The sequence below is a fragment of the Hippocampus zosterae genome, chromosome 1 (assembly GCF_025434085.1).
Source record: "Hippocampus zosterae strain Florida chromosome 1, ASM2543408v3, whole genome shotgun sequence".
Classification (NCBI taxonomy): domain Eukaryota; kingdom Metazoa; phylum Chordata; class Actinopteri; order Syngnathiformes; family Syngnathidae; genus Hippocampus; species Hippocampus zosterae.
Window position 1 is genome coordinate 16,137,672 of NC_067451.1, and position 23,846 is coordinate 16,161,517.

Genomic DNA, 23,846 nt, shown 5'->3' on the forward strand with positions numbered 1-23,846 from the left:
GCATGTTGGCTTTTTCATGTCAATATTCCAATAGGAATATGAGCGATGAATGCCCATGTTGCAATAAAAGAGGGAGGATTCCCAGGTGGTGGCTCTCAACTGTGGAAAATATCGTAATCTCAGGCTTGCATTTGTGTGCAGGTTTACGCGCACGTGATTATTTAAAGGCACCCTTGCAATAATCCTCTTTGCTCTCTCATCCACCTGCAGACTGTGTGATAAAACAGAGGGATTAGACACTGTGCTGCTGGAGACAATACGGACACTTCATTAGGTACCGCTTGTCTTTTATGATCGATATATGTGCTTGCTGTGACGTCATGAGTGTTGTGATCAAGGTTATTATAGCTAACGAAGACTAATTAAATTACTAGAACTAATATTGAAAAAGTACTTTCTCCGACGACATAAAACAAAAACGAAGAATCGAAAGTAACTTAAAAAGTAACAATATTTACTGTACCTCTAAATTGTCTGTTTTTGTGTTAGTCAATTAGTTTCAAAGATTAACATTTGGGGGTTCATGTGTTTTTTCCCCCCCATGTTGCTACACAGAAGGAGGAAGGTGAAACACTTGTTTGTAGTTTACTTTACTACACAATACTTTTTTGTATGTTGCTCTCAACAAATACTCCATGTTAAAAAAAAGAACTCGTCTTAAAACATATTTTCTTCTTTGGCTTTCGACTAAGCATGACACTCGACCTTGTTTTAGTATTTTATTCTGTTTTTGTTATTCATACTGTAGCAAAAAAATGACTGAACAACGGCTCTTATCTAAAATTCCTAAATCATGTCACTCGTATCTCAAGGCACAAGTGTATATTATTGATGCCCGCTTTGCTCCACAGTCATGATGGATGCCGCCACGGCCACGCAGTTCCTGGACGCCAACCCCCATTTTGCCAAGCACTATTACGATGTCAACTTCCGACCCAAGGTGGTGTCGGACCTGCTGGATAATGGCCGCACCACGGCTGTGGACGTGAGCCGCTATCACCAGCTCACTGCAGTGGAAGAGAGCGAGATCCTCTTTGACCTAGTGCGAGACATCCAGGACAACCTGCAGATGGAAAAGTCTCTCTTCAATCTCATGAGGCACCTCAGCTTCATGTTGAGGGCTGACTGCATGAGCCTCTTCATGTACCGACAAAGGAACGGCGTGGCTGAGCTTGCTACTAGGTTGATCCTCCAACATTTAACCTATTTAACAAATCCGAAACAGTATTGTTTTTCATTTACAGTAAAGACACCAAAACCACTGCCAAGACCGAAAAAAGTCCTGTAGTTGGCCGTACGCCGCATTGCAAAGCCACATGCAACAAATGTGTTTTCCCGTTATAGTTACATATGCTGCGTCATTTCTTCTGACCCCGATAAGAGCAAATCGTAAACTGTCAAAAGTTGAGAGTTGCCTGGCCCCCGACTCATCCGGCAATTAGGTCATAGAAATGAGTTTGTGCTGGGCGTAACAACTGGCGCATCGTCATTTTTATGCCAGAGCAATGGTATAGGTTGGGTTGCAGATATACATTCCACTTGGAAAGTAAGTGCCGGGGTTGGGGCGGAGCATTACGTATTGCAGGTTGCGATACGTAATGCACATATTCTCCAAATTTATCGGTTTACTGGTTGGAAGCTCCCGTTGTAAATCATCCTCTAACTCACTTACCAACCCACTCAGACTGTCCTCTTTGGAAAGTGAAAATACATTCGTCCATCTCAACTGCACCTTTGTGTGAATCTGCATGGAAAGTGAATGACATTTTCAATGGCCTATTTGAAGTAGCTACCAATTTGACGACATGCGGAACGAACCACCTTGATCCACAGATTAGAAAAAAAAATAGAATTGGTCTCCTGTTATTGATGCAGAATTATCACTTGTCCCTTGCAGATTGTTTAATGTGCATAAAGATTCCGTGTTTGACGACTGCCTGGTACAGCCTGATAGTGAAATTGTGTACCCGCTGGATTTGGGCATCGTGGGCCATGTGGCCTCCACCAAAAAGATGGTCAACGTGCCTGACGTGTCCCAGGTAATAAACTGATGCACCTACACACTAATACCGCAGTAGTAGAACCTTCAAAACTTGCAAACATGATCATTAATATTTGTAAGGCAGAATTTTTGGCCTGGATATTAATACATTGAACTCACAACATATTAAAAGTAACAATTTCAACAATGTGAATCAAAGTATTAAACGTACAGTACCTACATTTAATACTCCGTGTGTGTGTGTGTGTGTGTGTGTGTGTGTGTGTGTGTGTGTGTGTGTGTGTGTGTGTGTGTGTGTATAAAATAAAAAAATCTTCATCTCACCCCTCGGGTGGTGTCCGTCCCTCATTCAGCTCGGGTCCTCTACCAGAGGCCAGGAAGCTTGAGGGTTCTGCGCAGTATCCTTGCTGCACATTTCTGGACTGAGATGTCCGATGTTTTTCCCGGGATCTGTTGCAACCACTCATCTAGTTTGGGGGTCACTGCCCCGAGTGCTCCGACCACCACAGGCACGACTGTCACCTTTACCTTCCAGAATCCCATCCCGTTACATCCCGTGTAGGGGCTTGTCCTCCCATGATGGTCCCTCTTCCAGCGCCTCATCTTCTGTTCCCCATTGTCTGAGACATTCTCTGAGTACGTCATCCATTGGAGCCTTCTCCTTGATGTATTCATGGAGCTTGGATGTTTCATCCTGGATAGTGGCTCTCACACTTACTAGTCCCCGGCCTCCTTCTCTTACTTTGGCCACCTTATTATTCCTGCAGGGTATCTGATCACTGGCAGGGCATAGCTGTTTATTGCCCGGGTCTTATTCTTGCCATTGAGCTTACTTCTTAGGACTTGCCTCACTCGCTGGAGGTATTTGGCCGTAGCCGCTTTCCTTGTTGCCAGTTCAAGGTTGCCATTGGCTTGTGGTATACCAAGGTACTTGTAGCTGTCCTCAATGTCTGCTATTGTTCCTTCGGGGGAGTGTATATATATATATATATATATAGATATATATATATATATATATAGATAGATAGATAGATAGATAGATAGATAGATAGATAGATAGATAGATAGATAGATAGATAGATAGATATAGATATAGATATAGATATATATATAGATATAGATATAGATAGATAGATAGATAGATATACTGTATATCTATGCTTTATATAGTGTTTATTTCATATGTGTAATATTTGCTCATATTATTGTGGAGCTCATTCATTAATTGTTGTAGGAATTAATATTATTTTTTATTCTTCAAGATGAGCAGTATTCTAGACTTTGTCCAGTCCATCTAATTTCGCACACTTTCAAGCGTAAAGGGAATATTGTAGCGCTTATTTTAAATATTTTATATTCATTTATACAATCATTTATATTCTACTTGAAATAATAAATGCTTAAATTCCGAAATAAAAAAAGACCTTTTCTGGATTTTTAAAGTTTTATCAATAAATGTATACTTTCAATTCCAAATCTAATTTAGTACATCATTCTTATAAGCTGTAAAAATAACGATGATGATGATAATTATGATGGTGATGATGATGATCGTAGTAATAATAATTATTATTGTTAGTAGTGGTAGTAGTGGCACCGGTAGTATCTAACGTGACCTATTTTGATAACTAAAACAGTGCTACAGCAGTGCTCCCAATGTTCCTTGCAGTGCCTTAGCCGCCGCTTATAATAATCCTCTTATCCCGTATCGGTGAAAGAATGTAACTGATCCATCCAGGGTGGGATGAATCCTACAAAACTCTCATTCAATTCCCCACTGTTAATAATCTCCCAGTGCAATTTATTATTTTTCCCCCTGATGCTCTGCACTACAATAGCCACCAGAGAGCGACGTGACTCCACAATTTCCTTCCAAACCAGGCCTCCAAACCCCATGATTTTATCACTCCAGTATTCGGACGTGTTTCGTCAATTTTATTCTCACATGGAGCAGTAAACACAATCCTCCCGGGGCTTGACTGATGGGCATACCATCAGTAAAATTGGGTCAATTACAAAACCTCTAGTGACAGCTCGTGTTTTGTCATAATTGGCTAGCTTTGTGATGCTAATGCAGTGAGCGCAGCGCCTTTTCTGGCGGGTTGCTGAGACTTTCTAGATCCACTGAAAGTGGAGATTATGTTTGGGATTTGTGTGTGTGTGTGTGTGTGTGTGTGTGTGTGTGTGTGTGTGTGTGTGTGTGTGTGTGTGGTACAGTAATTCATAACAATATGAGTTACAAATAAATAAAATCGAAAGACTCTTTTTTACAATATTCCAAACATTAAATACAATTAAGTACCAAAAGCCCCTTGAATACCATAATTTGTTTCGTTAGCAATTTAAAAATATTAATTTACAAAATAAAAGATATAATTGCATATTTGATACAATACTGTACATGTCTTACACCTAAATCATTCAGCCTTACTCATCAGGGCTGTTGTTAACATATTGAAATTGTGAAGTTTAACCTCAAGAAAGATTAGTTTGACTTTGTCTGGTAATGTGTAAAAAAGAAGAAAAAAACAATTTGATAACAGTGATGTTCAGACAAAAGACTTTCCCAAGAGAATACTGAACGTCCATCTGCAGATTTGAATTCTCTCGTCATTTAATGAGGTCTCCCCCTTGCTCGAGGACTACACTGTTGACCTAGTCCATTGGGTTTTGCTTGAAATGTTTAAATCTTCCCGCTCCTCATCTTCCTGCGGTATTTTTAGAATCCTCACTTCAGCAACTTTGTGGACGAGCTAACCAAGTACACCACCAGGAATGTGCTGGCTGTGCCCATTATGAACGGCAAGGACATGGTGGCCGTCATGATGGCCGTCAACAAGATGGACAACGCTCCACACTTCACCACCGCGGACGAGGAGGTAAACGTGTACATGCTGGTGTATTTTCTCAAATAATATACAATGGTGCCTTGAGATCCGAATGAGCCGGCCTCAGAATTTGGTCTGCTAAGGGATCTTAGTGCTGAATTTGCCTGTGCCTCGATCAAATACATCAAAATCATGTTACAGCGCCTACGCCACGGCTTTTGTTGCTTTTACCAAGCAAAAACCAAGTCTGAAACTATCAAGTGTGTCAACAGTCATACAAATCAATCACGATAAAACAGCAGTTTACCCGCTGAAAAACATCCAGAGTGAAGGTTGCATGTGCCAAGCGGAAGGGCTTATTCTTGCTTATTTCTCCAGTAGACTTGACTATTGTAATGGTCTTCTCACCGGACTCTTTCAAAAGAGTCTTAAACAGCTGCAGTTTATTCAAAATGTTGCATCTCGGGTTTTGACCAGAACAAAGAGATCAGAAATTTATGTATGACATCCATCCATCTATTTTCCGAAACGCTTGATCCTCACTAGCCTATCCCAGCCGTCTTTGGGCAGTAGGTGGGGGACACCCTGAATCAGTTGCCAGCCAATCGCAGAGCACACAGAGACAAACAACCATCCACGCCCACACTCACACCAAGGGACAATTTAGACCGTCCAATCAGCCTGCCACGCATGTTTTTGAATGTGGGAGGAAACCGGAGCACCCGGAGTAAACCCACGCAGGCCTGGGGAGAACATGTAAACTCCACACAGGGAGGCCTGAGCTGGAATCGAACCCGGTACCTCTGCATTGTGAAGCCGACTGGGCTACCGGGCCGCCCTGTATGACATATCCATACATAAATAGCTATGTCAATGAATCACCTTTGCCTTGATGTTACTATTTTGAATTATTGTCACCACAAAACCTCAAACCTCAAGAATAAAAATAAATTTCAATTTACCCCGCAGACTCTGAACAAATATTTGAAATTTGCCAACCTGGTGCTGAGGGTTTTCCACTTGAGCTACCTGCACAACTGTGAGACCAGAAGAGGGCAGGTGAGTTTTATTTCCTGCGTTCCCTCCTCATGTTGCCTGTGTGGGCTGCTGCGGCTCACTTAGAAGCTTTGTGACTCACAGCAGCCCCTGGAAAGAAAAGCCAATAATACAAAGTGTCAACAGCGATCGATGAAACTCAAAAGTCCAAAGGAAGGTGGATGACATTTCAACGATTAATGCTGGAATTTTGTTATATTGTATGTCCACGTGCTACTGCTACGGTGGTGTTCAAGTATTTTCAAGCTGGGGTGCCAAACTCATTTTTGTCACGGACCACACTATAGTTACGGTTTCCTGCAGAGGGCCAATAATTTGTTCAACTATTGTTCAAGTTACTGTACAAAGAATAGCAAAAGTCAATTGCAATACCTCTCGTATTATTTCTACATATGACATTTGGAAATTATGGTGGTGATTTGAGCAAGAATCATAAGAGCTGACGGCCAAGAATTGCTTCCGCAATACATAAAATGAAGTGGTGGGCCAGATCGAGCCTCTGGACCTTGAGTTTGACACCTGCTTCTTGAATGCTTCTAAGTTCAAAACTACTGTAACATCACTCGTAATTACGTTTGTTCGGCCGTCTGTGGTGTTTAGCAGTGAGTGTTAGTCTTAAGTCTAAAAGACTTTTGTTGGTTGGACGGTTTGGTTCAAGACAAAACATGTCATTTTCTTTGCTAAAGCATGGAGTTTTCCGCTAAACCTGAACGTGGAATACCAATTTACAACTTAGAGCAAGCACTTGGCTTGTTGTAGAGTTGGCTGCACCCATAGCGAGTGCTCATAACTCAAAGTTTTGCTCATATCTCAAGACAAAAAATAATTAAATAAAAATCAGCAAAGTGACAGCTCATCTTAATAAAAACCCTCAAATTTAAGTCAAAATTATGACCATGCGTGTGTGTGTGTGTACGTGTGTGTGTGTGTGTGTGTGTGTGTGTGTGTGTGTGTGTGTGTGTGTGTGTGTGTGTGTGTGTGTGTGTACGTGTGCGCCGCAGGTGTTGCTGTGGTCGGCCAGCAAGGTGTTTGAGGAGCTGACGGACATTGAGAGGCAGTTTCACAAGGCCTTGTACACAGTGCGAGCCTTCCTTAACTGCGACCGCTACTCTGTGGGCCTGCTGGACATGACCAAAACCAAAGTGACCAGCAACATCCACTGGGCCAACGCTAGCATTGATGGCTTAAACCTATGCACCTTTGTCCAATTGTATTCTTTTATTTATAGGAGTTCTTTGACCTATGGCCTGTCCTGATGGGAGAAGTTCCTCCGTATGACGGACCCAAAACACCTGATGGCCGGGTAAGTCATAATGATGACACAGGTCAATTTTTCATCAGAGATGACTTTAAGTGTCCAGGAACATATTTTTGATGCAATATGGAAGTTTGTGACATACGACTCAGGTATGATGCATCCATCCATTATCCGAGCCGCTTATTCCCATGAGTGTTGCAGGCATGCTGTAGCCTATCCCAGCTGTCAGGCAATAGGCGGGGTACACACTCAACTGGTATTATCATTATTATTATTGTTATTATTAAAATCTGAGGCACAAGAGGAAAAAACCCCAAAACAAGGACAGTTTCAGGATCTGAGCAAAAAAATTCAAAAGTTGACTTCCATCTCTGATTTTAAAATGACGTCAAAGTGTGTTCTTGGTTCTTAGAATAAAATTGAAACATATTCAATGCTATGTTTGTGTTGTCTTGTGCAGGAAATAGTCTTCTACAAAATTATCGACTACATCCTGCACGGCAAAGAAGACATCAAAGTTATTCCGTCAGTCGCAAACACAATTGTTGATGGCTTCTGAATTATTGTGACTCAAATGCTGTTGTTATTGACATGCAGGAACCCTCCAGCTGATCATTGGGCTCTGGTCAGCGGCTTGCCGACTTATGTTGCAGAAAATGGACTCGTAAGAATTTTTTTGAGCTTTATTTTAATGCTTGATGCATTAATTTCTATTCATTTTGAGAGGTGATGAATGATTGTTTGATCCTTTACATACATTGATCATTATTTGCACATGTACTACCTAATCTCTTTATTGCCACGACAGTTTTACTATGCATGAACATTTATTCATTCACTAAGCACATGTACATTTTTGTTCTATTATACGTAGAGATTAGTTGCACATTATTTATAAATTGAACACACCCTTGTTTATATATTTAATACATTATGTAAGGCCTATTATGCACTTATGACATATTTATTTACTCTGTACTAAAATTTGTTGCATGCTTATTACGTCTTTGTTACATATTTATTAGGCATTTAGTACACATCTTTTGCACATTAGAAGCCATATTCTCCTGTTTGTTGTTTTGTTTTGTTTTTTTAATGGGCCTGGCTTGTGCGCTTTTAAGGTGCACTCCTGTCCAGACTTATCCACTCTGCGTTATTTGAAAATTCATGTGCAATCACCAAAGAAGCATTACTCATTGTGAGACATTTGAATTCCAAAAAGCGATTCATTTGGAAAAATATGTCACACTCGAAATGTTCAATTACGTAAGTTGTGTAGTGGATCCAGTAATTAAACACTGCATACTTACTGCACATGTACTACAAATTTCTTCCACGATAATTGCAGACTTATGGGCATGTTAATGCACATATACCGGTACTCTTGTTGACATTTTCAAGCACACGCATGTCAATTACAATATTCTTTCCTTGCTTCTCACAGATTTGCAACATAATGAATGCAGCTGAGGATGAATTCTTTAATTTCCAAGTAAGAGTTACAGTTTCATATAAAGGTGTACGTGCTGCACGTTATGATGGCGCTGTTTTGCATCTGAGCAGTCTTTCGATTGTGCGGGTCGTGGCACAAACGTGATATTGTGTGCGCGTGCATGTGTGCGCATGTGGGGTTACGCCACCGCCATTAAGGGAAGAAATCTCCTTTTCTTTCCTCGCTGACTTTCCAGTAGGATGCGCAGCTCCTCTCATCTGTCCTCCCATTAGAATCACTTTGCCACGGGGAGGTGCGCTCACTCTAACGACCAAATTCATCATTTCTACTCCTTCTTTTGGGATCCATTCACGGGGTTGAGAGGACACGCTTGTTCTCTGCCAAGGTGGCTGATGTGGCGGATTTTCTTCAGCTTGATTCTTTCAGTACAATTAAATGACACCAATCTCACTTTTTATCACTCGCCCCAGTGAGGAAAATGGATGGATGCAGTCTAGATGACATTTGTCCCATACAAAATTCTGAAAATGATTTGTTCTGTAGGCTGAAACTGTTGCCATCATAACTGGAACAGATAGTTTACACACATATCACAAATTAATTATATACTTACGACACAACTATTGCACAGAGCTCGTGGAGCAACTGAAGCCGTTGTGCACGGCAAGCCTTAAGAAACAGGCAGCGCAACAATCCGGAGTTATTTGAACAAGTATCAACCAAGTGACCATGTGCAAATGCTGGAGGAGTTTGCTCAACATGCCGATTTATCTTGAGCATATCATTTAACCGCTGCAAAGTGCCGCCATTGGACCAAATCGGCAATCACCCATGTCATCCATTGCAACTTTTGCAACCCCCCACCCGCCGATATGCATCTACAACACATTTTGTACACATTCATAATACAATGTCACATTTATTACACTCCTGCTGTAATGTGTGTGCAAATTTATTACACATTTTACAGGCTATATATACAGACACACATAGTGTACATAAATATTTATGACACATTTTTATACGTTTTCTATCATTTATGTGAATTGCACATTTTAACGTTTACTACACACTTGATGCATTAATATTTGAATTTATGAACCACTTATAGTCCAACTATTCGGAATTTTTCACATACGCAGGCTATGGATCTATGACTATCATTTAAGACTCAGGTATTACAGGTGTTTATTGCAAACTATATTATTGTGTGAATTGATTATGCACATTCTCGCTATATATTTTCATGCACTTATCATAGTTATTTCAAACATTTTGCCTATTACACATTTGTCACACACAATACATTGTTCCATGTTTATTACACATTGCGTACAAAATCAATTACATGTTCTCACACCAATGATGCACTCATTTATGATCATTTGTTCCAAACTTAATTATACACTTAATTTCCATTTGTAAGACTTTACGACACACCAACATGTATTAAACATGAACTGCACATAGTTAGCGTTTAGTATTAGGCACTGTAAATATTCATTTATTCTAATTGTTGTAGTTAAATGGATGTTTATAGTTTTTTAAAAGTATTATTATTCATGGGTGTGAGTCCCTTCTTTTTCCCAGAAAGAACCGCTGGACAACTCGGGCTGGACAGTTCGGAACGTTTTGTCCATGCCCATCGTCAACAAGAAAGAGGAGATTGTGGGCGTGGCAACGTTCTATAACAGGAAGGACGGGAAACCCTTTGACGAAATGGACGAAACGCTGATGGAGGTGGAGTAGCCTCAGCACGAGTGTGTGTGTGTTTGTGTGTGTGTGTGTGTGTGTGTGTGTGTGTGTGTGTGTGTGTGTGTGTGTGTGTGCGTGTGTGTGGGTGTGTGTCTGTCTGTCTGTCTGTCTCACAGGTTTCTAAATGGAGGTATGTGCATGTCCATTATTCATTTGCTTGGAGTCTTTTGTGCATCCACTTTGTTCACAAGCTCTAATGGTCGCACTTACAGAGTATGTTTAGCAACAGGTGGATTTTTTTTCTCCTGATACAGTACATCATCTTTAAATTTCTATTTTCTCTCCCTCGCTGCTCGACTACGTGACTACCAATTTTTCATTCTATTGTTTTTATTTATTATAAAAATAAATAAACAACGTAGCATTTTTCAGCATCATACAAATTCAATAAAAAATGTAAAAAAAATGTAACTACACAGCTCTATGAAGACTCAGCGCTGTCCGAATTGCTGCCCGCCTCACATGCCTTCACAAGCTGGTGACAGTGTCTCTCCCCATTGCAGTCTCTGACTCAGTTCCTTGGCTGGTCGGTGCTCAACCCGGACACGTACGACAAGATGAACAAGCTGGAGAACCGCAAGGACATCTTCCAGGATATGGTGCTCTACCACGTCAAGTGTCGCAAGGACGAGATACAGAACGTCTTGGTCAGTGAACATCTCCGTCTCTTGATGAAGATATGTCATCATTTCGATGCACTCAGTCCCCAGTCATGGGTTCATAAAAGTTCAATGACAAATTTGTTTGAATGAGTTTGGTAGGAATGTTTATCATGAGTAGACACATAAAAGTCTACTATTTTGCGGCCATTTAATTCTTACAAGCAAATTTAAAAAACAGAGACCCCGAAGCCAGGTTTTCAGCAGCATGAAATTTAGTAGACACGTCTCTCTTGAGTCGACCCACAAAAAAAAATCTCAAGAGGCCATATACAAAAATACATTTTAAGCAAAAGCCACTTGTCACTTGTCAACATGAATTTGAAATTTGGTCAGCATGCCTGTCACGGGCAGAACAACAAAATTATTAAAATAACAAATGCTTGATTTTGAGAATTTTTAAGTCCCTCAAAGACAAACTTGTCAAAGTGATGCTTTCCAATCACTATAAAAATGTCCAATTCAGACACAAAACCCTGTACAGTATTCACACCAATGTGGCAGTTATTTGAACCTTCCACGTGAGACAGATGAAACTTAAATTGCAACATTTCAGTGTGTTTTTTTAATTTTTTATTTTTGACAATGCGTGTTGGCACAGATTGGCAGCTCTGATTTTACCTATGCATTACGGATCTTACCTATGCATTCTCAGAACACCCGCGAGCGGTGGGGGAAAGAACCGGATGAGTGTGAAGAGGAGGAGCTGGAAGAGATCTTGGTGACCAACAACAATCAGAACAACAAATCTAAAAACGCAACACACACCTTTCCGAAATGATCCACTAAATTACAAGAGTCAAACTCCGGTCCTCGAGGGCCACCATCTTGAATGTTGGAGGGGATAAACACCCCAAAAATGCAGGACAGCGGCCCTCGAGGAACGGAGCGTGAGACCCATGCCATAAATGATACGTCTGTCTTGTCTCCAGACGGAAGTCCTCCCCGATGCCAGGAAAGTCGAGATTCTGGAATTTCACTTCTGTGACTTTGAGCACAGTGAGTTGGACCTAGTCAAGTGTGGCATCAGGATGTACTACGAGCTCAAAGTGGTGGACAAGTTTCACATTCCCAGAGAGGTGAGCACTTCTTTTTGGACTGGATTGGATTGGATACAACTTTATTGTCATTTGTGAGCTCATTTTAGGACTTTCACTTTGGAGAAATACTTTTCTGTCAGGTGCCTTTTACTCATGCACACACGCAAATTAGCAAACAAACAGGCCTGAGAGCTTTGTGCTGGTCGGAGCATAAATCTCTCAAAATTCAAGGTTACAATCATAGTCAACAACCTTAATTTATGTCAAGTCAAGTCAGCTTTTATTGTCGGATATGCTCTATGTGTAACATATAGCTTGGCACACGTAGGTACAGTGATCCCTCGCTATTTCACGGTTCGTTTATCGCGGCTTCAGTGCATCATGGATTTTTTCAAACATATTCATAATTTTTTTTTAAGTCCATTGACTGTGATAAACGAGGGATTACTGTACACGTTCCATCCAATTGTCTCCAAACTTGGTGCACACATCCGGGTCTGGAAAGTATAAAAACCCTCCCACAGGTCCTTCTACTCAACTGGCAGGTAAACAAGCACATTGACATGCCAGTTGAGTAGAAGCATCTTATGCCAATGCCAAACTGTGGCAGGGTTTTACTTTCTGAACCTGGATTTGCCAACTCTGGTAGTCCGTAATTAGCCACTTGGGGGATTGTTTTTTTGTTTTTTGTTTCAATCAGCTTTGAACTTTGTTCGTTTATGTTCAAAATTCACCAGTAATGGCAAAATCCAATAGAAACAAACCAGATCAACTAGTTACATATCAAACTACAGGTCTTAAGTGCTTCTCAGATCCCAACTAATGTTGTTTATATCCTCTCATATGACAACTTAAATGCAAAAAAACCTCCCCTATAAACTGACTTTTTTGGGCTGGCGGGTTTGACTCAAATTGTCTCCTTGGGAGAGCCATAACACAGATGCAGTTTTAGAGTTTTATTTCGAGATACCAAGCGAGCGGTCATCAGCAGGTAGTTCATTTATAATGAAGCATTGCTGGTCACCTGCTGTGCGTCCTGAAAATAAACTCCCTGCAGAGCTATTTTTAACATTTATTTGAACAAATGGAGGCCTAACGGTTTGTGTGTCTGCGTGTGTGTGTTTGCGTGTGTGTGTGTGTGTGCAGGTACTCGTGAGGTTCATGTACTCACTTAGCAAAGGCTACAGGAAGATCACCTATCACAATTGGAGACATGGATTCAACGTTGGACAGACCATGTTCACGCTGCTCATGGTCTCTCTCACACACACACACACACACACACACACGCACACACACACACAAACACAAACACACACACATACCTCATAAGTAGACTCACAAATAAGTCACACAAATCCATGTCCAAAAACACACAGGAAGTATGCTATTCTTGGAAACATTTTGAGGTTTATTTTGACAATTTCCAGGATGTAATACAAAGATAAACTATTTGAAATTGACCTGCATGTTTATGACAAGTAGACTCACCCTCTCAAAAAAACAACACCAGAAAAACATGAATAAAGGACGCAGAAAGTCTACCATATTGGTATGTGATAAGGATGCAAAATGGACCCAAATTGTCAATTGACACATTTGAGAAAGAGACCTTGATTGAAAGCTGGAAAAAAAACAATGCAAGAAACGTCACAAAGAAATGCAGCAAAGTTGAAGCTTCCTGTCATGAATTGGTTCAGGGCCTGGCAGGATATGAGATGATATGAAAACAAACAGGGGGAGATGCAAGGGGTCACAAGGTGGAGAAAATCACAGTAACGAGGAAACACGACGGCAGCAAGTATAGCTTCTGAAACAAAAGGAAACGATTAGTACACAATAAAAGCAAGCATGACCACATGAAAGAAACGACTACAAACTGAGAACTTCACATAAATGACAAGACATGACTGGTTCAATCAAACACCCAGTTTCAATCAACCATTTCAGAGCCATTTTGAATTAAAAAAGCATTCGGCCCTCGAAACATGTTTCACTTAGTAACAGGAATTTTGTAGATATGTCTATCATGAGAAAACCCACAAAAAGGTCTCAAGAATACATGCCTGAAGACAGGAAATTTGCCTGATTTCAAATCCAAATTTCCTGATCCAAATTTGCAATTTGTTTGGACCAGTCAGTTTACTGTATCTGTTTTGGCCATTCAAATTAGTGAGAAAAATAATTTCAGCCCCTGATACCATATTCACTTAGCAACAACAAACAAAGACGTCAGGCATCTCTATTATGACTAGATCCTCAAAAAAGTACAAGTTTAAAAAAAAGCATTAAGAGTCACATGGATGTTGGTTATCTAAATACAGGCTGCAGTCAATGAACAGTTCCTTCAAAGGGTTTAATTTATTTTTCTGCAGTTTACAAATCAATTTGGGCTCCTGGGGATTTCAGATTTCAGTCAGGAAGCCCAGAAGAAACACGGTCATGATATTATATAGAGACAATATGATAATGAGAGGCGGGGAGTCGCGCCTCCATGCAAATCCCAGAAACAAAGAAAGTAACATGTCATCTGACCCAGTGTGGCTGGAAGAAGTTTGGTGTGGTGAGGTGAGACCAGACCACCACTATCCACCATTTGGTGTGATGGCAGGAACACAGATACTTGAGATAACAGTTCCTTTTTTGATGTTAAACATGTCCTATGGAGGTGGCCCTATAAGTGGTGGGAGTCGAGGGGCACTAAAGATGATTGTAAACACAGTGAGCAGGAAATTCCAATAATATTCTACATTCTTGTGCGTGTTTCAGACGGGCGACCTGAAGCGTTACTACACTGACCTGGAGTGCATGGCCATGGTGACCGCCGGCTTCTGTCACGACATCGACCACCGAGGCACCAACAACCTCTACCAGATGAAGTGAGCACAAAAGCTGCGTTTGTCACAACGTTTGTTGACGTTCGCTAGCTCTTACAAACGCAATTCATCACCTGTATTTAAATGAGCCAACGCGTGCAGCAGGTGCAGCCAGTCCCGAAATGATCGTTCATGATTTAGGACCATGTAACCTCCCAAACTCAGTGTGCGTTCTTTCACCTTGGGTGTGTGTGTGTGTGCGTGTGTGTGTGTGTGTGTGTGTGCGTGCATGTGTCCAGGTCGGGAAATCCTCTGGCAAAGCTTCACGGCTCGTCCATCTTAGAGAGACACCATCTTGAGTTTGGCAAGACTCTGCTGCGAGATGAGGTGTGTTGCAGTATTCACACAACACGCACACAGTTTTTGTACAATGTTGTAGAAAAGTATTTGTCCTCTTCTCAGTCTTCCCGTTTTGCATATTTTCCCCACTTGGATGTTGAAAGAGGAAGTTCATGTCAAAAATTTTCTTAGCGCAATAGTAATGTACCGGTATATATATATAATAATATGTGTCACCCACTATTCTAAACGCGGTACTCTGATTAATTTGGCGTTTGCAATAAGGATTTTCAGCCATCCGCATAGGTTGACATTTTATGCAGGAACACCCACTGCTCTTGGCTGAAAGAAAAAAAAAGAACTGCGACATTTGTGATTGGGGACTGTGGGCACTGTGACGTTAATATCAATCAAGAGCGGGTGGCAGTGCAGGACAAAATGGCAGCCTACTTGGAAGCCTGAAAAGAGGTGGAATACAGTGAAACTCCTCTACAACGAAACCTACACGGGCGAAAATACCCCCTAGTGCAGGGGTAGGGAACTCTGGTTCCTCGAGAGCCAATTTAAATCAGCTAAAAATGAAGAAATCAATACTTCTATTTTCTATCAATTGTTTTTTCACGAATGGATAGAAAATTTGAATGTTGCTTTACAACATAACCAAAAAATGTAACTGACCTTGTGGTGGATTTTTTCATAGTTTTGTGTCATTAAATCTATTAATTACATATTCATAAGGTGTTACAGTACTGTCTACAGTCGACATATTATTCATTACAGTACTGTTATGCTTCAGGTGCACTTTATAGAAGTAAAGTTTGAAATCAAATTATAGATACTGAAACTTCCTTTTTTTTTTATAAAAGAGTATAAATGACTTTTTTTAAACCAACAGACAAAGTGGAGTGATTAATATAAAACAATTGTATGTTAGTGTTAAACAATATCAAATAAGTGTATGCTCATATTTATGCACAACGCACAGTATTGGAATAAAAATAAAGACTACACTTATACGTTTTGTGTGTGTGTGTGTGTGTGTGTTTACATCTGAGATAAAATTTGCTACAGTGAAAACCCCCTGTTGTTAAAAATGTCTTGCTGCAAACATGATTTCGTTGTAGAGGAGTTTCACTGTAGTGGGAACCAAAAAAAACATAATATTGCAGAGAACATAACATAGCATTTGTGTGTGTGTGTGTGCGTGTGTGTGTGTGTGTGTGTGTGTGTGTTGACATCTGGGTTGCTTGTTTCAGTCATTGAACATCTACCAGAATCTGAACCGCCGCCAGCATGACATCGTCATCCACCTCATGGACATCGCCATCATCGCCACCGACCTGGCGCTCTACTTCAAGTCGGTGCCACTCGACCAGCCAGCTCGTCTCTGCCGCAGTCGGTCAATCCCATGATGCAATGATGCAATGTCCTCTCCTGCACAGGAAAAGGACCATGTTCCAGAAGATCGTGGACCAGTCGAAGACCTACGAGAACTGGAACGACTGGACCAAGTACATGATGCTGGAGACGACGCGCAAGGAGATTGTAATGTAAGCACGTGCATGCAAACACACACGCGCACAAAATTTTATTCGGCAAGTTGCGTCTGCTGCACAGGGCCATGATGATGACGGCATGCGACCTGTCGGCCATTGCCAAGCCCTGGGAAATTCAGAGCAAGGTCAGTGTGATGTCACTTTCCTTTGTGTGTGTGTGTGTGTGTGTGTGTAGATAGATAGATAGTGCTAATTTTACTGCCCACCTACAGGTGGCGCTGTCTGTAGCTGCTGAATTTTGGGAGCAAGGAGACCTGGAGAGAACTGTCCTGGAGCAACAACCCATTGTAAGTGTTTGTGAGATGAACGCTTTCTGAAGAGCTAATCGACGGCAGCTGTTGGATTGATTCTCTCTTGTGTTCCTAATGAAGTGTCCAGCGGAAAAGGAAGAATGGTAATTACTGGCTTGCTTTTTGTCTCCTTTTTCAGCCCATGATGGACAGAAACAAAGCAGAAGAGCTTCCGAAGCTCCAATGCGGCTTCATCGACTTTGTCTGCTCTTTCGTTTACAAGGTCATATCCCGCCATTTAAAAGAATAAAGCCCCCCACGCCCCCACCAAAAGTCAGAATTATATATTTTCTGGAAAAGTTGTCAATGTTTAAGACAACAAAGTTGTGTTTTTCAAGGAAGAAGTCAATTTCAGAGTAAAAGTCTGAAAATTACGAAAATAATGTATATGTTAAAAAAGAAACTATCTCACGGAAATATATATATATATATTAGGGAGGTGAATCTCAGCACTGAGGACGATTCGATACACATCTCGATGCACTACCAGCGATGCGATACTTAAACGATACATGGAATACGTTTCACCGTCTTCACGATGCGATACGACGCGATACCCATTTAGTTCAAATCAATGCGATCCGATACAATACAGTGCAATTTGTTGTGATATTGTGCAATTAAACACGATGCAAATACGCAAAGAAAAAAAGTTTAAAAAAAGATGGAATTCAGTATGGTATTGCAAAAAGGCAACCACTTTATTCCTTATAAACAGTAGAACGTGTAAAACAACTTATTTAAGCCCTTTCACAATTGGGTTTTGTGCAAAGAAAATGTAAACAATTTGGCACCTGAGACTCACAGCTGTTGCTGTAGTGTAAACACAAACAGACTACTCACTGAGTGTCTTATATGAAATATCCATCTCCATAGGACAGAAAAAAATACAATTGAAACAATGTGGCATTCACAGCCTCAAAGCTGCTGTGTGTATTGTAGTGTACACAGACCACTCTCACTGAGTGTCAAAATGAAATGTCCAAAAGAGTCATCCATATATAGTTTTTCCTTGCGCGGTCACAGTGGTCCACTGCAAGGGGACCCCCAAAATAAGAGGCGATTTTTTTTCTGATCCTGACCTGGTTTGCCAAGAGTTTCTCCGGTGTCCAACGAGGAACTGGACGGTTAGATGCGGGAAAGGGGCGGGAAACTTGTCGGTGATGTGGTGCCATCGTTTTAAGTGGTCTGCATATTTGTGGTGCTGCCGTTGTATGGCTTCGTAGTGCGACATTCTTTGCAAATTACGGAGCTTTTATCAAGCTTTCCGTCTTTCCTTTCGAAGCCGTAGTATTTCCAAACATAAGATCTGAATGTTGCGGAAACATTAAATACAGTAGTTTCCTTGCTGCTGCTTGCGCGAACTTCCATAATGTTTCGCTAGTTGTGTACTCTGTACTGGACTGTATGTGACGCACGGCTACCGTCCGTATTCAACACAAAACGCAAAGCAATGATGGTGCATTCATTGCGCTTAGGAAAGGGCAGATAGGTGACGTTTAACATGAATAAAACGGCGCTTGAATCGGATTTTACCGATACCCATCAATGCATCGTGATGAATCGCGATTTCACCCGTCAATCGCATCGTACCCAGTGAATGAGCCGATGCACTCGGATCGCGCACGTGCGCATCGATGTATCGATTAATATTGATTATTTTCCACACCCTTTTATATATATATACATATATATATATATATATATATATATATATATAATTTCAGCATATAGTCAGAATTTAGGAGAATTAAGTGGATTTTTTTCACTCAAATAAGTTGGGAAGGTTCACAGACAGATACAGTATTCTTTATTGTCTTCAAAGAACGATTAAAAATAATGCCGTACTGAGAATACTAATACTAATTTGGAAGGCTGGAACAGATTAATGGCATCGCCATTCTCTTCAACTGAAAAATGTTATTTGATATACAAGGGTTTTGAGTTACAAGCATTGTCAAAGAATGAATTACATTCATATATCAAGACATCACGATATTCTCGAGATTAAAATCACATTTTTTAAAGCGAAAAAAATTGTAATCTGACACAATTGAATTTGTATTTAATCCTACCAAACTTCAGTTACAACATAGCAATGTGATCATGGCGTGACTTGTTGTCCTGTTTTGGTGTCAGGAGTTCAGCCGCTTCCACGTGGAGATCACGCCCATGCTCGATCGTCTCCTCAACAACCGCAAGGAGTGGAACGCCCTCAAGGAGGAACACGACGCCAAGATGGCCGCCATGGAGGCGGCCAAGAAGGCCAAGGAGGAGGTGGCTGGCGCAACGGCGGCGGCCAGACAAGGTCCGGGGCACAACTGGTGCAACACTCTCCAAAACTCGATTTTTACCACACCTAATCCGATGTTTTTCTTCCTGCAGCGAGTGCGGCCCAGTCCAAGACTTGTACGCTCTGCTAGAAGAATGCGTATCAAAACATTCCACATCAAGTCATTCACCAAAAAAAATGACTACCATTGTGACGAGCATTGAAATAGAGTAGCGCGGATTTTATTCCTTTAAAGTATATTTCATTTTATTATATGCTCCTGTAACATTGGACTCAGTTTGAACATGAACATGCGCTTAATATAGAATGAAGAACTCTACTTAAATCATGAATAAAAAATAAAGTAGGAAAACAAGAAGATTAAACGCTAATTAGATTTCAAAGTTAAGTTAAACCAAACAGTATTAAACAAATGTATTAAGTAAAAACATATAAAGTGTAAGACAGTATAACAGGGCACAGTTTAGACACACCATTTGAATCAGGTGTGTTGGAGGAGGGAGACATTGAAAACAGGCTGGATAGTGGCTCTCCAGGAAAACCCTTCTCAACACTTACTTAAAAATTTACTTTGATGTCCTTGATGCTTTGTGCGCTTGCATTTTAAAAAATTAGTTTGATTGCTTCATAGAATAGTAAATGATGCTATTTTCATACTCACACATGCTTGTCTTTTTCATAAATGTGTTGTGCTGCTGATTACTTTTATTTTTTATTATATTTCATTTTGTTGTTGTTATTTTGTTTGAGGTCGTAAATTAAGGTATCATAATCTTACAAGATTATTTTAGGAGAAAAGGTTGGGGGTGTTGGGAAAAAATATGTTCCAGTATTCAAATGTTTTTTTCAGAGGGACTTTTTTTTTAATTTAATTAAACTGTTTTTCTCTCCCCCCACACATTTTTTCATCTTTTCCCCCTTTAATACGCTGGAGTTTTACAACATTAGTCATATTTCTTCCAGAAAAAGTCATAATTTTACCAGAAAACAAGTGTAACCTAGTTATAATTTTACAAGAAAAAATCTTGAAAATTGCCTTTTTCGTTTTCTCAGTCATAATGGTAAGGGTAATCAAGAGTTGTTTTTCAGTGAGGATTAAAAAAATCATTATTATTAATAGAGCTTGAAAGAGCAAAATGTCTTTTTTCGATTTTTTTTAATTTAAATTAACATTTTCTAAAGCCCTGTTTTGAGAATCTGTCAAGAATAGTCTTTATTTTTCCGATTATTTTATCTAGAGTACTTTTTTTTTCAGAATGATTGATCATCTTATTCTTGTGCATTTACTCGGACGTTTTTGGGCATGGCCATTCACGGGTGATAAGGGCAGAGTCCTGCAATTCCGGAGGTAACAGACCGTTCTCGGGAGTTGTTGAAATCTTTCTGTATTTTGTACCACTTCAGCAAAGCCATCACATTTCACGTTGAAAAAAATGACATTAAGAATATTTATATTGCCCTCAAATCGGATGTAATTTGAACCAAAATGTATCAAAGGGTTAAATGGATTCCTTGGAAAATGTTCTCCTGAACCCCAAAATGTTGAAGATTCCCTGCTTGAAGGAGCTAGAGACAGTATGCACAGCACCCTCCCATATTTGGGTCACGTCAGAGTTTCACAACAGCGCACATGATAGCCGATCGATAATAAACCGAATGGAGCCTGCAAAGGGGGTCACATACTCTAAATGCATCCTTCCACCCCCTCCGCGCTTTGTAGTAGCGCATACGTAGGCGCGCGTGTCGTCACCGCCTCGTGACGTAGCGCTGCTGACATAAGACTGCGGTTCAAAGGATTGCCGTATACGGCCATGATGCTGGCCAGGCCGAGTCATGACGCAGGGACAACCCGTGACTGCTGCAGAGAGAGGAAGAAAGGAGAGGGGGTGTGAAAGGGAGTTTTGGAGCTGGGGGGCAGTTGGGGCCGTGACGACTATTTTTAGGCGCTCCCTGTTGTTTCCAAGCAGGATCTGAATCGACCGGCCGGCTGCGGTGTGCGGCACTCACGAAGGGTGCACAGTATGTTAGCATCACATGCTAATGTTTTTTCAATGCAAGATGTGGTTTAGCATTAGCATCCAAGCTCGAATTGTCTGCCAAAAAAAAATCCCCCCCCAAAAATTCTTCCCCTTCTTTTTTTTTATACTTGTGTGGAAGGTGTTAAAGACATGTATGGAAAATGTATGCTCCATTGAGCGGCCCGGTGGTCCAGTGGTTAGTGCGTTGGCCTCACAGTGCAGAGGTGCTGGGTTTCATTTTGGCTCCAGGCTTCCCATGTGGGGTTTGCATGTTTCTCCCTGTGTGGGTTTTCTTCAGGTATTCAGTTTTCTTCCCACATTCCAAAAACACTCTAAAATGTCCCCCGATGTGATTATGAGCGAGGACGGTTGTTCGTCTATGTGTGCCCTCCCGTTGGCCGATTTAAAATGATTATATGTATACGGTTTCGCCGCATAATGGCCACCCTCTGTTGATATTTACGTTTCAGTGAGTGATGGCCCCTCATATGCAAATCTTCCTTGGCCGAATTTTGGTCCCAGTAAGTCTCTGGTTGTCTGTGCAGCAAGAGTGACAGGAGTGACAGTTAGAGGAGGCTGAGGAAATAAGACGTGGAGATTTTTTTCTCTATCTCTCAGTGAGATTATTGGGTTTGGTGTGTGCGGTTTGCAAAATTGTTTTGATGTTTATAGCAAATACCTTGCATTAAAAAAAAAACTTGAAATTTGCATCCCTGCAGAAGTACAGGATCAAAGTATGACCTCAAGCTGACATTGTCTCCCTTGTGCACAGAGAAAGCAAAAGTCAGATTCGTTTTTTTCATTCCGCCCATCAGTGTGCCATCGGCACATTGCGTGCTATTAATATTACGACTAATGGGATGCCTTCTGTTTATTGTTTGATAAAAACGTCTGCAAGAGTTTGGGCGTTATTTGCTTTGGCAAGAGAATGAAGTTGTTTTTTGAATTTGCTAGCAAATAATGGGCTTTGTGAACAAAAAAAAACAACCTGTAAGAAGGGTCAGTATGTAAAAGTACATTTAAGAAAACTGCATAGGTGGAATATACTTGAAAGTTATGTTCATGAAAGAATTCTATTTTCTCGGGTCATGTTTGAGTTTATAATTAAATGCGCTTAACTTTGGCTTTGGAACTCAATTGATGGTCCCGGTATGTAAAATGGTGCATTCGTAATTTTAAAAGAAGCGCAATATTTGTTTTCTTCCACTTTAAGGATACGCCGCAAGTGTGGGATTTATGGTTAGTCATCAATCAGTGTGGTTATCTTGAGTTGATGAGCCCTTGCTCTTCATTTCTATGCATGTTCTCATTATGTTATCGTCTCATCCTGATGAATGCAGATGGAATTTCATCACGGCGCTCAGCTACACAACATTTCCACCCAAATGTAAAGCAACTTTGACTTCCAGTGCCTTGAAAAGTATTTTAAACCCTTGATCGTTTTCCACATTTTGCCACCTTACAAACATCATTTTCAATGTTTTTTAATTGAGAGTTGATATGATCGACCAACACAAGGTCGCATCTATTTGTAAAGTGGAAATGATACAGAGGCAAAACAAGTCCTGCATCAGACCTTTCTCAAGGCATCCCTCCACGTCTTTGGAGGGATGCCTCGAGCAGCACATCTCGCCACAGAATTTTTTTTGCCCCTTTTTTTCTTTGCCAAAACGCTCAGATGGCGAGAGTTTGTGAACAGCAGGTTTCAAGGCTTGTCACAAACGCGCAGGTGGATTTGGGTCTGGACTTTGACTGGGCCAGTCTTACTCATGAATATTCTTTCATGTCATTTTCTGGTTGGAAGATGAAATCCGGGAGATATAAAATGGTTTATGTACAGCAGTGGTCACCAACATGGTGCCCGCGGGCACCAGGTAGCCCGTGAAGACCACTTGAGTAGCCCGCCAGTGCCTGGACATTGTGATTTGCTAGTAGAAATTATGATTTAAAAATGCAAACATTGGCAGTACTGTGAGACATTTCGAAACACGATCAAAGTCTGACAATTTAAATCATCAAGTATTAAAAATAACACATCCTCATATTATTGAAGGTATTTTGGACAAATATGTTATTTCAGACGTGTATCAATTTGGTAGCCCTTCACACAATCGGTACACATGAAGTTGCTCTCACCCTCAAAAATGTTGGTGACACCTGATGTACAGTATATATACACTGTCGATTTTTGAAGCTTGCTCATCGATGCTATCTGCTGCAGATGAAAAGCATGTATAAAAATACAGTCATCTCTCGCCACTTTGCGCTTCACCTGGCGGCGTCAGTGATTGGCGGGGTTTTCCAAAATACTGTACATTATTCAATAAAATAAAATAATAATAATAATAATGAAAAAAAATACAGCCATATCGGCAGCCATATTGTGGAAATTCATGTTGACGCACGAGAGAGAAAGTTTCCCTGCATGCCTAACAAAGTGATGAATTGACTCAGCGGCTTTGTACATGCCTGTACTCTACTGT

At 40.7% G+C, this 23,846-nt stretch overlaps 1 protein-coding gene across 2 annotated transcripts; it reads left to right on the top strand.

Annotated features, from left to right (window-relative positions):
* Positions 1 to 123: 123 nt before the first annotated feature.
* pde6a (phosphodiesterase 6A, cGMP-specific, rod, alpha) lies at positions 124 to 20,241 on the top strand. Of its 2 annotated transcripts, XR_007963401.1 has the most exons (25): positions 124 to 274; positions 852 to 1,182; positions 1,898 to 2,039; positions 4,726 to 4,881; positions 5,800 to 5,889; positions 6,888 to 7,028; positions 7,115 to 7,189; positions 7,605 to 7,669; positions 7,742 to 7,808; positions 8,589 to 8,636; positions 10,188 to 10,337; positions 10,856 to 10,999; positions 11,667 to 11,732; positions 11,944 to 12,090; positions 13,198 to 13,305; positions 14,821 to 14,930; positions 15,167 to 15,254; positions 16,463 to 16,563; positions 16,649 to 16,756; positions 16,824 to 16,887; positions 16,975 to 17,049; positions 17,192 to 17,275; positions 19,192 to 19,360; positions 19,438 to 19,688; positions 19,862 to 20,241. XR_007963401.1 is itself a non-coding variant. In XM_052072002.1 (24 exons), the coding sequence occupies exons 2-24, from the start codon at positions 854 to 856 to the stop codon at positions 19,473 to 19,475; spliced, it is 2,565 nt and encodes an 854-aa protein (XP_051927962.1). In that variant the 5' UTR covers positions 124 to 274; positions 852 to 853; the 3' UTR covers positions 19,476 to 20,241. The 2 variants fall into 2 exon arrangements, 1 of the variants encoding a protein (XP_051927962.1); XM_052072002.1 differs by having other exon boundaries at positions 19,438 to 20,241.
* The last annotated feature ends 3,605 nt before the right edge of the window (positions 20,242 to 23,846 follow it).

Excerpts from the sequence above, each read along its gene's own strand:
- pde6a (XM_052072002.1), top strand. The coding sequence starts at position 854 with ATGATGGATGCCGCCACGGCCACGCAGTTCCTGGACGCCAACCCCCAT. Across the intron at positions 13,306-14,820 it reads CCATGTTCACGCTGCTCATG|ACGGGCGACCTGAAGCGTTA; the intron begins GTCTCTCTCACA and ends TGCGTGTTTCAG. Across the intron at positions 16,888-16,974 it reads CCTGGGAAATTCAGAGCAAG|GTGGCGCTGTCTGTAGCTGC; the intron begins GTCAGTGTGATG and ends GCCCACCTACAG.